The sequence below is a fragment of the Oryza sativa genome, chromosome 12 (genome assembly GCF_034140825.1).
Source record: "Oryza sativa Japonica Group chromosome 12, ASM3414082v1".
Classification (NCBI taxonomy): Eukaryota; Viridiplantae; Streptophyta; class Magnoliopsida; order Poales; family Poaceae; genus Oryza; species Oryza sativa.
This window is the reverse complement of record NC_089046.1, coordinates 3283875-3298320: the sequence shown is the minus strand read 5'-3', so window position 1 is coordinate 3298320 and position 14446 is coordinate 3283875. Positions and strand designations below refer to the sequence as shown.

The following is a 14446-nucleotide window of genomic DNA, read 5'->3' as shown; positions in this document are numbered from 1 at the left end:
CGCCAATTTGGCCCATTAGAGGCCCATGCACCTCAATTGCACTGTATGCCCATGTAAATGTCCCTTTTATAAGGGGAACCATGTAAATTCCCCTGTAAAACCTAAACCCAAATAGGGGGGGGGGCCTGTAATAGGGTTATAAATAGATCCCTAGGGCCATGTAAAGGGGGATTTTTCGAAGAAAAACTCTCAATTTAATACATTTTTACTGCTTTCCAACCACTGTTGAGTAACCACGTCCTTCGATGTATGCAGTTATCATTTCGACAACAGCTTGCACCGACCGTGGGGACCTCCGAGCGAAACCACTGAGGGCGAATGCCACCCAAGAGGGTCGTGAAGGAGAAGGTTGCGAAGCGAAAGGGGAGCGAAGCAGGAGAGGAGATGGCCGCCGAAGAGGGAGCCGATCCTTCGGCGCCCATCATCGAAGCCGGGGGGGCACCGTCGGCTTCGGCACCTGCACCGCAACCGCCACCTTCGGCTCCTGCCGCTTCGTCGGGGCTGGTGCCGAACACGGTCGACACGGCGAAGGCAGCTGTGGCAGCAAGGGCGCTCCAGACCAGGGCGGAGATCCTTTCGACAAGCCAGCTGCTGGTGCCCCAAGCTGCTTCGTCACAGTCGGCAACGGCTTCGACTGCGCTCGCCGCTACGCAAGTCAACCCCAACCTCGAAACACAAGCCGAAGCCGACATGGAGGCCATGCGCCAAAACATGACCCGACTCCAAGACATGCTTCGCCAGATGCAAGAATAGCAGCAGGCGTAGGAGGTAGCACGGCAAGCTAAGGTCGCTTCGGCCCCAATCCTCCAGTATTCAGCAGGCTACATTCCACCCTAAGTCTACCCGTAAGCATCAACTCAGGCCTTTCCACCACAAGCCATACAAGCGCCAGTGTACTTCGTTGGGCAGCCTTCGGCCGCAATGTACACCCGACCCCTCATGTACAACCGCAGGTTCGGCCGGTCGTTGCCCAAGTACACCTAGGCCAAATGTCACAAGCAATGGCGAAAGGGGCCTCGGCTTTGCAGGCACAGCTTCAAGCTTTCCTTCAGCAACTCAACTAACCCCACAACATCTCAAGTACAAGCCCTTCGGCCCGACCGGAGGGGAACACAAGTCAAGGTGCACCCAGTTGGCAGACGTCGAACCAGCCTGGTCCGGGGGCTTCGCCTTGGAGTCAAGGACCGCAGTTCGACTCCAGCAACGCTGCTCAAGCACCAACCATTCAACCACAGGCACTGACACTAGGCTTCGAAACAAATCAGGCGCCGAACCAGGCCGCTATGGCTTGGACCCAGCCTTCGTTCGATCCATCCATGGCGGCACCCCAGGCATCGCTGTTTGGGGCCGGACAGCCGAACACTGTGGTGCAACCACACACGCAAGCCATGACTTCGCCCTTCGCCACGCCATATCCACAGACAAACAGGCCTTCGCAGCAAGGTGTCATGGCAAATCGGGGGGCGAAAAGGGGCTGCCGCTGAGTGGGGGAATCAAGATCCATCCAATACCAACCCAGTTCAAGTTCCCACCTGTCCCGCGGTACTCGGGCGAAACGGAACCAAAATAGTTTCTGTCCATCTACGAGTCCGCGATTGAAGTCGCTCACAGCGACGAAAACACCAAGGCAAAGGTAATCCATCTCGCTTTAGATGGCATCGCCCGTTCTTGGTATTTCAATTTACCAGCTAATAGCATTTACTCATGGGAGCAATTGCGCGACGTCTTTGTCCTTAACTTTCGAGGCACCTATGAGGAGCCGAAGACGCAGCAGCATCTACTCGGCATTCGCCAGAGCCCGGGGGAATCAATACGAGAATACATGCGTCGTTTCTCGCAAGCCCGATGCCAAGTTCAAGATATAACCGAAGCGTCTATCATCAACGCCGCTTCGGCCGGGCTGCTCGAAGGCGAACTCACAAGGAAAATCGCCAACAAGGAGCCGCAGACACTCGAGCACCTGCTTCGCATCATCGACGGGTACGCAAGAGGCGAAGAGGATTCCAAGCGATGGCAAGCAATCCAAGCCGAGTACGATAAAGCCTCCATCGCCACTGCCCAAGCCCAAGTACAAGCACAGGTCGCCGAACCGACTCCTCTCACCGTTCGCCAACCTCAGCTGGCGAATCAGGGACAGCCGCCAAGGCCAAGTCAAGCTCCCATGACGTGGAGAAAATTCAGAAATGACCGCACGGGCAAGGCTGTGATGGCTGTCAAAGAGGTCCAAGCCCTCCGCAAAGAGTTCGATGCTCAGCAAGCAGGCAGCCATCAGTAGCCTATTCGCAAGAAGGTCAGGAAGAACGTCTATTGCGCATTCCACGGGTGATCCTCGCACACTACCGAGCAATGCCGAAACATTCGGCGGCGTGGCAACGCTCAAGACCCAAGGCCGCAGCAAGGGGCTGCTGTCGAAGCACCTCGCGAAGCCGCTCAAGAACAAGCTCCCCCATCCGAACAGCGCCAGGATGTCCAGCGCAGAGTAATTCAAATGATTACAAGGGACGATCCGCCAGTCCAACAGTCGAAGCGGTAGAAGAAGATGCAGCTGCGAACGGTGCACAACATCACCGCGGCAGGCGAAGGGGCTCCGAGGTACTTGAACCAGCAAATCTCTTTCGGGCCAGAAGACGCTGAAGGGGTGCTATTCCCACATCAAGACCCCTTGGTGATCTCGGCCGAGGTAGTTGGCTTCGAAGTCCGGCGAATCCTGGTTGACGGGGGAAGCTCGGCCGATGTCATCTTTGCCGAAGCATACGTCAAGATGGGGTTGCCAACCCTAGCCCTCACCCAAGCACCAGCCTCACTTCGTGGTTTTGGTGGCGAAGCAGTTCAAGTTTTGGGCCAAGTACAACTGGTGGTAGCTTTCGGCACAAGTGAAAACAGGCGCGAAGAGCAAATACTGTTCGATGTCATCGACATCCCATACAACTACAACGCCATCTTCGGCCGTGCAACCTTGAACAAGTTCGAAGCCATCTCCCACCACAACTACCTCAAGCTCAAGATGCCGGGCCCAACAGGCGTGATCGTCATCAAGAGGCTTCAACCTTTGACCGCATCAAAGGGCGATTTGGCCGCAATCAACAGGGCAGTGCACAATATCGAGGCCGAACCACATGACCATGCTAAACGCATGCCGAAGCCCGCCCCTCATGGCAAGGTGATCAAGATGCAAGTCGATGACGCCGATCCCACGAAGTTTGTCCTGCTAGAGGGCGATCTAGGCGAAGAGGAAGCCAAGAATATCCTGGAGGTGCTCAAGAAGAACACTGACATCTTCGCATGGAGCCCCGACGAAGTGGGAGGTGTTTCGACAGACCTCATCATGCATCATCTAGCGGTCAAACCGGATGCCAAGCCAAGGAAATAGAAGCTGCGCAAAATGTCCGCCGATCGCCAAGAGGCAGCAAAGGCCGAAGTGCAGAAGCTGCTCAAGGCTGGGGTGATCGAAGAGATCGACCACCCAGAGTGGTTGGCGAACCCGGTTTTGGTGAAGAAGTCGAACGGCAAGTGGCGCATGTGCGTCGACTTCACAGACCTCAACAAGGTGTGCCCGAAAGATGACTTCCCCCTGCCGCGGATCGACCAACTTGTCGACTCGTCAGCTGGCTGCGAACTCATGAGCTTTTTGGATGCGTACTCCAGCTATCACCATATCCACATGAATCCGGCTGACATCCCCAAGACAGCCTTCATCACGCCGTTCGGCACGTTTTGCCACCTCAGAATGCCTTTCGGCCTGAGGAATGTTGGAGCAACATTCCCCAGGCTGGTGTATAAGGTCCTTTACAAACAGTTGGGGCGAAATGTGGAGGCCTATGTCGATGATATCATCGTAAAAAGCCGCAAGGCTTTCGACCATGCGTCTGACTTACAGGAGACCTTCGACAACTTGCGTGCGGCTGGTATGAAACTAAACCCTGAGAAGTGTGTTTTTGGTGTTCGTGCAGGCAAGCTGTTGGGCTTTCTTGTTTCTGAAAGGGGTATCGAGGCGAATCCCGAGAAAATCGACGCAATTCAGCAAATGAAGCCTTCGTCGAGCGTACGCGAAGTACAAAAGCTCGCAGGCCGAATTGCGGCAGTCAGTCGATTTCTCTCGAAGGCAGCCGAAAAAGGTTTTCCCTTCTTCAAGACCCTCCGGGGCACGGGAAAATTTAGCTGGACACCCGAATGCCAAGTAGCGTTCAACGAGCTAAAGTAGAATCTGCAAAGCCCACCTACCCTAGTTAGTCCAGCGCCGAGAAGCGAACTACGACTTTATCTAGCAGCTTCGCCGGTGGCGATCAGTGCAGCTCTCGTTCAAGAGACGGAGTCAGGCCAGAAACCAGTGTATTTCATCTCCAAAGCGTTACAAGGGGCGAAGACAAGATACATTGAAATGGAGAAGATTGCCTACGCCCTAGTGATGGCTTTGTGAAAGCTTAAGCACTACTTTCAGGCCCACAAAGTCACTGTGCCATCGCAGTATCCTTTAGGCGAAGTGCTACGGGGCAAAGAAATCACTGGCCGACTCTGCAAGTGGGCGGCAGAATTATCCCCCTTCGACCTGCGTTTTGTCGCCTGCACCGCCATCAAGTCCCAAGTCCTAGCTGACTTCGTGGCCGAATGGACACCAGCATTCGCCCCTGAACCCGAGCCCGTCGAACAGCCATGGGTAATGTACTCCGACGGCTCGTGGTCGCACAAGGGGGCAGGCGCCGCGACAGTACTCACTTCGCCAGGAGGTGTGCCGATTCGGTATGCCGCAAGGCTGTAGTTCGACACGACCAACAACATGGCAGAATACGAAGCTGTACTATTAGGCCTAAGAAAGGCAAAAGCATTGGGGGTTCGGCACTTGCTCATTCGAACGGACTCCAAGCTGGTGGCAAGTCATGTTGACAAGTCCTTTGAGGCAAAAGAAGAAGGAATGAAGAGATATCTGGAGGCAGTTCGATCTATGGAAAAGTGCTTCGCCGGCATAACGGTCGAACACTTACCTAGAGGCCAGAATGAGGAAGCAGATACCCTTGCAAAATCTGCTACCTGTGGAGGCCCGCATTCATCAGGCATCTTTTTTGAAGTCTTGTATGCACCAAGTGTGCCCACAGAAAGCCTGGACATCATGGCAATCGACTAGGCAGAGCTGGGCGAAGACCCAGAAGATTGGCGAACTCCATTCGTCAAGTACCTCAAGAATGACTGGCTCCCAGAAGATGAAGCAGAAGCGAAGCGCTTACAGCTCAGAGCCACAAAATACAAGCTGGTCTCAGGGCAGTTGTATCGCTCCGGGGTGCTCCAACCCTTGCTTCGCTGCATCTTCTTTGCCGAAGGAGAAGAAATGGTGATAGAAATACACCAGGAGCTGTGTGGTGCACACCAGGCCGCAAGGACGGTTGCCTCTAAAGTGTTTCACCAGGGGGTGTATTGGCCAACCATGCTGAAAGTTTGTGTCGAGCAAACCAAGAGGTGCGAAAGTTGTCAGCGGCATGGCCGAAGCCAAACTGCACCCCAATACGAGCTGCAACCTATCGCACCAGTCTGGCCTTTCGCCAGGTGGGGGCTAGACATTATTGGCCCTTTTCCTATGGCACGAAATAGGTACAAGTTTGCAATTGCAGCCGTTGAATACTTCTCCCGTTGGATCGAGGCCGAACCACTTGGCGCGATCACTTCGGCAGCAGTACAGAAGTTTGTATGGAAAAAACATTGTTTGCCGTTTCGGAGTGCCAAAAGAATTCATCACCGACAACGGCAAGCAATTCGATTCTGACAAGTTCAGAGAGATGTGTGAAGGGTTAAACCTGGAAATCAGGTTCACTTCGGTCGCGCACCCACAGTCAAATAGGGCGGCCGAACGAACAAATGGTAAGATCCTTGAGGCGCTAAAGAAAAGGCTTGAGGGGGTAGCGAAGGGTAAATGGCCAGACGAAATGCTATCTGTTCTCTGGGCCATTCGAACGACCCCCACAAGGCCAACCAAGTTCAGCCCGTTCATCCTTCTCTATGGTGATGAAGCAATGACCCCAACTGAGCTAGGGGCTAATTCACCAAGGGTGATGTTCTCTGGAGGCGAAGATGGGCGCGAGGTGTCGCTCGAACTCCTAGAGTGGGTGAGAGTCGAAGCACTGTAACACATGCGCAAATATGCCACAAGCACTTCGGCAACTTACAACAAAAAGGTTCGACTGATAGAGCTATTGCTTGGCCATCTCGTCCTAAGGAAGAAGACGAACCCGGTGGCGGCCGGGAAGCTTGAATCGAAGTGGGAAGGGCCATACCTCATCAAACACGGGTCCAGGACAGGCTCCTTTCGCCTAGCAACGCTGGAAGGCGAAGAGTTCGACCATTCCTGGAACGCCACTTCCCTTAAGCGTTTCTATGTCTAGAATGGGTGGCACCCAAATCGCCAACTTGTAAAAATGTACATATTTTTGTATAGGCCTTTCGGCATCTCTCATTATGTAAGCCTTTCAGCACAAAAATACAAAAAAAAAGAGGAAAATGAAAAAAGGAAAAAAAACTGGATGTAGGGCTATTATCCACCTTGGCGGCCCGAACCAGTAAAAAATCCTTGTGTCTTTCGCACTTGTCTGAATGATAATTCGTGGAAAAACCCCAAGGCAAACGCCTGATCAGCGAAAACGCCAGGGGGACGAAACGAATCGGCCGAAGCAACGCTCGCCGAGCGTTGAAACCACGACAGCTTGTTTCGGGAAATAACTAACCGAACGCCATTACACTCGATCCATGTGAAAACATAAGCGCTTCCTTCAGCTTGGAATACCACAGACCAAAAACGGAAGACGAAAGCTGAAAATTCAGCATACCTATTTCGCTAGTATACGCAATGGGGTTGACACGGTTCGACCTAACAAAAGCACGAAAGGTGACAATGCGAAAAACAGCGAAAAGGAAATAAAACACATCTTTATTAATTTCAAAAAATAATCGGAGGATGCAGTCACACAACATGATACAAGTACAAATAGCACCGGCTTTACAGCCTAGCTTACAAATAAATTACGTCTCCGCCCCCAAAGCAATCCCCACTCCCTAAGGAACGATTCGACGAACATGGTTCGTCATCACTACTAATGTCATACACTATCCTAAGGAGGGAGGGGGGTGGAACACAAACTAGACTATAACGACGCTGGGCGATCGCTTCCTGACGATCGGTCCTCTGATGGTTTCGCCAAAAGCGAGCCATGTCCTCCCGGCGTTCTATATGGACACGATCGTAGTCCTCCAGGGTTCGCCCGGGGTGCGCCCGCATCCAGCCGACAACCTTCAAAACCTTGTAGCTTTTGCCGTTTATTATCATCTCGCGGTAAACTGGCCGAAACGGACATCGCACCTTCGGCAAACCCTTCACCGCCACGAACTTCTCGTTCTTACTTCGCCGATTCCCAAAGGGAGGCCGAACACACAATTTCCGGCGAATGTCACGCCCTGAAGTTCCCCTTTCTTGCTTTAAAAATTTTGTCTAATTAAATCGACCGAAGAAATTGTTTATTTAACCTTGAGCTTATTCCCTAAATTAATAAATGCAAATAATAATCGGAATGGCATGTGGAATTTTTCTTGGGTTCTACATATCAAAATATGCTAACATGATTTTTAGTGGAATTTTCAGAGCCCAAGAAATAATTTTAACCAATTAAAATTCAGCACAATCATTAAAGAATTCCCTGGAAATCCTTTTCCTTTCCTTTTTCCCTTTTTCCTTCCTTTTTCCCCTTTTTTCCTCCTTTGGGCCGCCGGCCCATTCCTTCTCCACCCCCTCCCCGAAGTCCATCCAGCCTCCCCCTCCCCTCCCGAGCGCCGATAGGTGGGGCCCACCTGTCGGGTTCGCCCCTAACCTCCAGCCGGAGGGGCGGCCTCCCTCCTCAACCGCCGCCACGCCCTCCCGCCGTCCCGGGCCATGTCACCCACTCCCCTGCGCGCCCCCGCTTTTCCCGCACCCACGCCCCACTCCCGCACACGCCAGCGCCCGCGAGATGGCCGGGATTCAATTTTTGAATCCCGCCTCTCTCTCCTCCTCCACCTCTCCACGTCGTCGCCGCGGAACCGCCGCTCCCGGCCACGTCCGGCCTCCCCACCTCTATATAATCGACCACCACACCTCTCTCCACCTTTTTCCCTCTTTCGCCGCCCGCTCTCGAGCTCCCTATCGCCCTCGCACCGCGCACCCACCCGCCGCCGCCTCTTCTACTGCTCCGGCCGCCTCTAGCCGCTGCTAGGGCCGCCACCGAACCAAGCCGTCGCCGCCGTCAGGTTCGCAAGCCTGAGGGCCACCTCGTCCACCCCTCGTCCGTCGCAATCTGTCGCCGGAGATCGCCGTCCACCTCGTGCCGGTGAGTACCACCATTGCCGCCGCCTTCGGCCATGGTTTCCGCTCACAGCAGGCCTTCTCTCTCTCTCTCTAATCCCCCTCATTGTGCTCCTTAGGCCCATCCGGAGTTCGTTCGCCACTCGTCGCCATCTCCCGGTCGCTCGTCGCCGCCGTTCGCCGTCGCCTTTCCCCGGCCGGCCGAACCCCTCGGTGAGAACTCTCTCCCCTTTCCTTCCTCTCGCGCGCGCCGCCGCTCCCCGCATGCGCGTCGCCGCGATGCGCCGCCGCCCACGTCGCCAGCCGCTGCCACCGGCCGGTCGCCGGTAGCCAGCCACCGCCGCCGTGCGCCATGCCGGGCCGGCTTTGGCCCCGCCCATCCCCAGCCGCCCGATCTGCCTCCCAGCAGATCGTGGCCGTCCATCCCGTGGCCCGCGTGGCCGGCCACGTGGTGCGCCCCTCCTCTCCTGTCCCGTAGACTTGGTCCACCGTGGACCGATGTCCTTGAGCCGATGACAAGTGGGGCCCATCTGTTGGCGCCATCCTCCTCGTTTGATGATGTCACCAGGGCCTTTAATGCGCAATAATTCAATTAAGGATTTTCTTTTTATAGTAAAAACACAGTGAATCTTCTAAAATTCATAACTAATTCATCCGAGCTCCGTTTAAGTCCATTCAAGTCTCAGTAAATTCATAAAAATGCTTAGAATCCATTAAAAATAGTTTTGTTTCCTGTTTCAGTAGACTTATAGCATGTTTTGCTTGTGTGCTTTGTTTGTCGCGTAGATTTCGGCCGTTTCGTCGATCCGCGGTTTCTCGAAGACGTTACTGTGGTCTCATCAGTGCGAGAGCAAGGCAAGTCATGCTTTACAATTTATCATATTGTACCCAACTTACAAATGTCCCGCATTTCTATTAAATGTTGCATTGTTTTACAATATCATGTGGGATGGGTCCTATTACTCGGCTATATATTGTTTCCCTTACGCCATTGATAACTTGGGTATTAAAATGATTAGATGTTGGTTTAGGGAATACTTAGCCATGCTTAGTTCAACTTGTACACAAAGGGGGAATCACATTAATACATAGACTTTGATTATTGGCATAGCTTTGGAATAGTGCCACCGCAATGGTGTTAGCTAATTAAAATACACTACATGGTGGGTTGTGGGTGCATGGTTTTGCTAGTCGAAGAACTTATCGTACTTACCACAAGCCAGCGTGGGCAACGGCTGGGTTTGTAGTGTAGCTTTCCTCTAGCCAAAGTACCCAGGCAAGGGTGGGCGTGATGGAGTTGGGTCGGCCGGGGTGTCTGGTTCATCGGCTTCCGGATTCACCGTGGCATGAGAGGGGACTGCCCGCTGCCTTGCGAGGAGTGGGGGTGAAACCTGAGGTGTGGTGCGATTGGTTAGAGGGGGTTATGTGAAGGGTCCTGTCACGGCCTCTTTCCGGTATGTCGTGGTGGTATGTCGGTGCACAGAAACGTGTCGTGGGGCTGTGTCTTGTGGGTACGGTTGTACACCTCTGATCAGAGTAAAACTATTCGAATAGCCATGCCCGCGGTTATGGGCGGTTGACCAGATTCACCGTAATTAGCCTCACCCCTAGTTAGCTAATGAACTGGTGTAGTTCAGGTGGTTGGTTGGGCCTGTTGCAACGTGGTGTAGCGTTGGACAGTGATTGGTTAATATTGATTAATTACTACAACTATTTTACTGCTTTCAACTACTGTTTATAAATGCTCGTCTTATGCAAATGAACCTCTAGCCTCCTTTGGTTATATCTTGCATCATACCTCCTCTTCCGGTATGACTTGCTGAGTACAGTGGGTAGTACTCAATCTTGCTCTCTTTTCCCCACACTAGAGTTGAAGATCTTCCTAGTGGGAGCTGTCTCATTGAGGTTGGTTTTGTTGCTGCCGTCAAGGATTGCCTGTGGAATAGAGTCGCCCGCTGCAGGAGTCAAGTCTTCAGGCTTAGTTCGCTTTTACCTTTTTCCGCTGCATTTGTAATCTTTTATATTTTTGTAAGACGTGGGTCTGTATGACAACAATTGTCATTTGTGTACCCTGGCTGGTCCTGGACAGGGGTTTAATGCACATTCAGCTTAGAAATTCTGGTTTGTGAATTTCTAGGCATGATAGCGAATACCCTGCTAAAATCAGCACTAGAAAGGTAAATGGAAAAGCGCAAGGTTAAGACACGAACAAATGGGCGAAAAGAGTAGACTCCCTTTCGCACGCGAAAATAAGGCGAAGATAACGCAATAGTTGACTAAACTGGAGTCATCCATTCATCATATATCAAAAAGGCTGTTTCCGGCTACAATAAGAAGGGGAGAAGGCCATCGGCCAAATTTACATCGTTCGCCCTCCACGGCAAACGCCAAAAGAAAACTACAAAATCTAAAGAGAGGGCAGGGGGCCTTACACCTCTGGGTGATCTTCGGCATCGCCTCTACCCTCTCCGGCCGTAGCATCTTCCCCTTCGCCCTGGTCCGCCGCCTCTACCTTCGCTAGTTGCTCAAGGAGACGCGCCTTGGCAGTGGATCGGCCATCCCTCTGCCAGAACTGTTTCCGCCAGGCACGAAACGTCCTGCGCACTAACTTCCCAGTCCCCCTTCGCAAAGTTAGGGAACTCGGCAACGTTCTCGCAGCCGAACTGCTGCAGAAGGCCCATAGTGAAGGCCGCCGACACGCGTGCACAGCAATCACCGTATGCACTGGCGCAGTCCGAGACCGCACCGCCGGCCTGCTGAGTCCACTCCGAGAAGTCAAAGGCGGAAGCATATTCGCCAGGGACTCCACGCACCCTCGCCCCCATGTCGGAAAGGGCAAGGCAGAGCGTTTGGCACGCGGTCTTCGCAGACTCGGTGGCCTTCGCCATCTCCCGCGCGAACCGTTCCGCCTCCTTCTCGGCGTTTGCCTCCGCTTGGCTAACCTCTTGCCGAAGAGCCTCCATCTTCGGCTCGGTGAGGTTGTAGTAGTCGGTCAGAGCGGCGGAATGAGTTTGCTCTTTTTTGAGCTCGGCCTTGAGGCGCTCAATCTCCGCCTTCGCCTCACTCCCTTTTTCCAGTTCAGCCTGGAGCCGCTTGTTCTCGGCCTTTGTCTCTTTAAGGGTGTGGGCGAGGCCTTCCATTTCCAAGCTCTTGTAGCCAAGTTCGTCGTCCTTGGCTCGAAGACGATTCTTCAAACTGTCAAGACGAGCCCGCATGGTTCATTCGGTCGAACAGTGGGCCGCGAGGATCTGGTTCGAAGATAAGAGAGATAGGACGAATGTTAAGACAAGCTGTCGAAAAACGACGATTAAAAAAAACACAACACAGTCAAGCTACGTACCCGAACCGCCAAGCTCTTAATGGCAGAGCAGCCCTCATCGAACTCGTTTAGCTCCATGAACAGGCTCGAGCTACCAGCCGGGAAGACGAGGTTGCTCACCCCCTCAACAAAAGGGATAAGCTCCGCCCGAGTCTCGAAATTGGCAGGGGCGAAATGGGGCGCCGCAAGGGAGTAATCCGAAACGGATGTTTCGACCGCCGTCTTCCTCCCCTTCCCAAGGCCGAGCGGCGAAACGACCGGCTGGCGAACTGGGCTACTGAAAAACCCTAGTCGCGGTCTTGACAACCTGATCGGACGAAGCCGAGGTCCCGGCAACACTCCCTCCCGCTCCGCCCGCATCGATCGTGGCGCTAGGAACGGTTGAAAGCCCTAAGCTTCGGCTAGTAGGCGAAGTAGGGGTTTCGTCGGAGGACTAGTCATCGCTAAAAGCGCGACCGACCTTGACGAGCCCTATCTTCTTGGAGGTCTTCTTGACCGGACCCCCCTTTGCCACCTTGGCTGACGCGATAGCGACCAGTGCCTTCGCCCCCTCCACATCCTTTCGGCGAAGGGGGGAGCAGTTCGACTCCACCCCGGTCTTGACGTGCTCGGGGCTTGAAGTTGGAGTGTAGCCGGGCGTCCCGGCGCGGTTGTCGACAGCCTCTTCCGCGGCCTTTTCGGCCGCAACCTCCGTCTCCCCCACATCCTCCCCCTCCTCTCCGTCGTCGTTGTCTTCAACGGTGTCTTCGTCATCAGCGTCGGAGTCAGTGGAGGCAGGGGCCCTTCGCTTTCGAGGGGCCGACTTCACTTGCCCACGCATCCGCTTTCGCGAAGGACCCGCGGCGTCATCGGCCTTGAGGGGGTTCGTCCGAGGAGGCAGTTCACCGTCATAAACCCGGTTCACCCGACCGGCCGCCTGCCGTGTGAGCAGCTGGCTGAACTCAGTGACCGACACGTCGCCTGATCAAGAGTCAACACTACGAAAACAAAAGGTGTAACCATATCAAGCGTCGAACCGGGGAAAAAGGGCGAAGCACAGATGCACATAAGAAAAGCATGGACTCACTATTCGCCCCTGCAGGCAGAACCAGCTTCGGCAAGCCGTCGACCTCCTCGTCTTGATCGACTGCAACTTGCCACGACTGGGAGAGGGGGTAATGCGAAGCATGCAGAACTCCTCTACCAAGTCGCGACAACTAAGGCGGGAACAGATCTTGCGCAGCAGGGCGAACTGGGCTTCCATGGCGCCGTCAACAGCGAACTTGGGCTTCCTGTTCGGTGCAATCACCCTGCACCGACATCGTAGGGCTTTCGCCACTTCGGACCCAGCCTCGAAGGGGATGGAGTGGTAGAACCACTTCACCATCCAATGGCGATCCCACTTCGACATGGCGGGGTTCACCGGCCAGAGATCGGAGCGTTCGGGGCGAACATTGAAGTTCACACTCCCGAACGCCATCTTCTTCGTCCTAGCCGGAGTGACCACCGTCTTCGAGTTCATGGTGGCAAAGAATACGGCACCGAAGAGCTCGGCGCTCGGTTCGAACCCGGCGGTCCAGCATGCCCAGTCGAAGATGGCGATCCGGACGAGCGCTGACGGACTCAGCTGGGGGAGCTCCACCTGGAAGAGGCGAAGGATCTCCGGCAACAACACGTTGCATGGAAATCGAAGACCCGCCTCAAAGAAGACGGCGAATACCACCGTCCAATTGTCACTGGGCTTCGGCACCACGGCCTTCCCCGGGGTGAAGGCCTGCCCCTCCACCACCACGCCGGAGCTGACCAACTTCGCCAGCTCGTTGTCATCCACGAGCGAAGCCCCTAAAAAGGTGGTGGTGTCATCATTGATCCGGCCGGGATCAGGGCCCGTCGCTGAGGCTGGGTTTGGCTTACGAGGAGCCATGGCGAAAAGCGTGCGCTGTGGCGAAGAGGGAGAACAGCGAAAGATCTAGCAACTCAAAGGGCGCCGCGGAAGAAAAGGACGGAGGAGGGAGCGCTCGCGGTGAAAATGATGGGGGTGCGGTGGTGAAAAAGGGGAAGAGGGGGATATATAGCCCACCTAGGCGACAGTTCGCCTTCCCACCCAATCACAACCCGCCACGTATCATAAGGGTAGGCGAAACGGTAAATTCCCATTGACCGAGCCGCACAGTGACGAGCCCACGAAGAAAAGCCCATCACTGCTCATTTCGGCCCAGTGAAAGAATAAGAACAGCTCCGCCGTTCACAGAAGGCGAAAGCTGCAAAACATTACTAACAACAGAAATACAGATACATGCACTGCACGCGTTCTTTGCAGGATTCCAATGTTAGTTTCGGCAGGAGCATCGGTCGAAAGAGGGCGCCTCATACCATACCACATGGTTTGCACGGTCTCGGCCGAAGCTCCTATCTCACCCTTGCCCGTGAGGGGCTTGTTGGCAGTATGTCACGAGACCCTTCGACCAGACCTGTCGAAACCATGCAACCAGCTAGGGTTCAGGCTCAAGGCGTCAAGCTTATCAGGGCGAAGCTCCATGGCGAAGACTATGCGGCGAAGACGGCAAAGGATGAAGCCTCATGGCGAATACCGTGCATCCTAGGCGAAGGTCGAAGGGCGAAGGGTATACGCCGAAGGAGGATGACTTCGCCATATCGAGGCCAGCTCCGGGAAGGCCCAAGGGGACATCCCAGCCGCTTCGGCCCGTTGGCCATTGGGCCAGCGATCGCCAATTTGGCCCATTAGAGGCCCATGCACCTCAATTACACTGTATGCCCAAGTAAATGTCCCTTTCATAAGGGCAACCATGTAAATTCCCCTGTAAAACCTAAAC

The 14446-nt window shown here is 54.3% G+C and overlaps 2 protein-coding genes across 2 annotated transcripts; both read left to right on the top strand.

The window, feature by feature from the left end:
• Window positions 1–318: 318 nt before the first annotated feature.
• Window positions 319–753, top strand: LOC136354760 (uncharacterized). The gene has a single exon (XM_066306455.1). It carries the CDS (start codon window positions 319–321, stop codon window positions 751–753), a length of 435 nt encoding a protein of 144 aa, XP_066162552.1.
• Window positions 754–2761: 2008 nt separating this feature from the next.
• LOC136354759 (uncharacterized) lies at window positions 2762–3370 on the top strand. Its single transcript, XM_066306454.1, has one exon. It carries the CDS (start codon window positions 2762–2764, stop codon window positions 3368–3370), a length of 609 nt encoding a protein of 202 aa, XP_066162551.1.
• Window positions 3371–14446: the final 11076 nt, after the last annotated feature.

Bases quoted from the DNA above. Each gene is read 5' to 3' on its own strand.
- LOC136354760 (XM_066306455.1), top strand. From the start codon at position 319: ATGCCACCCAAGAGGGTCGTGAAGGAGAAGGTTGCGAAGCGAAAGGGG.
- LOC136354759 (XM_066306454.1), top strand. From the start codon at position 2,762: ATGGGGTTGCCAACCCTAGCCCTCACCCAAGCACCAGCCTCACTTCGT.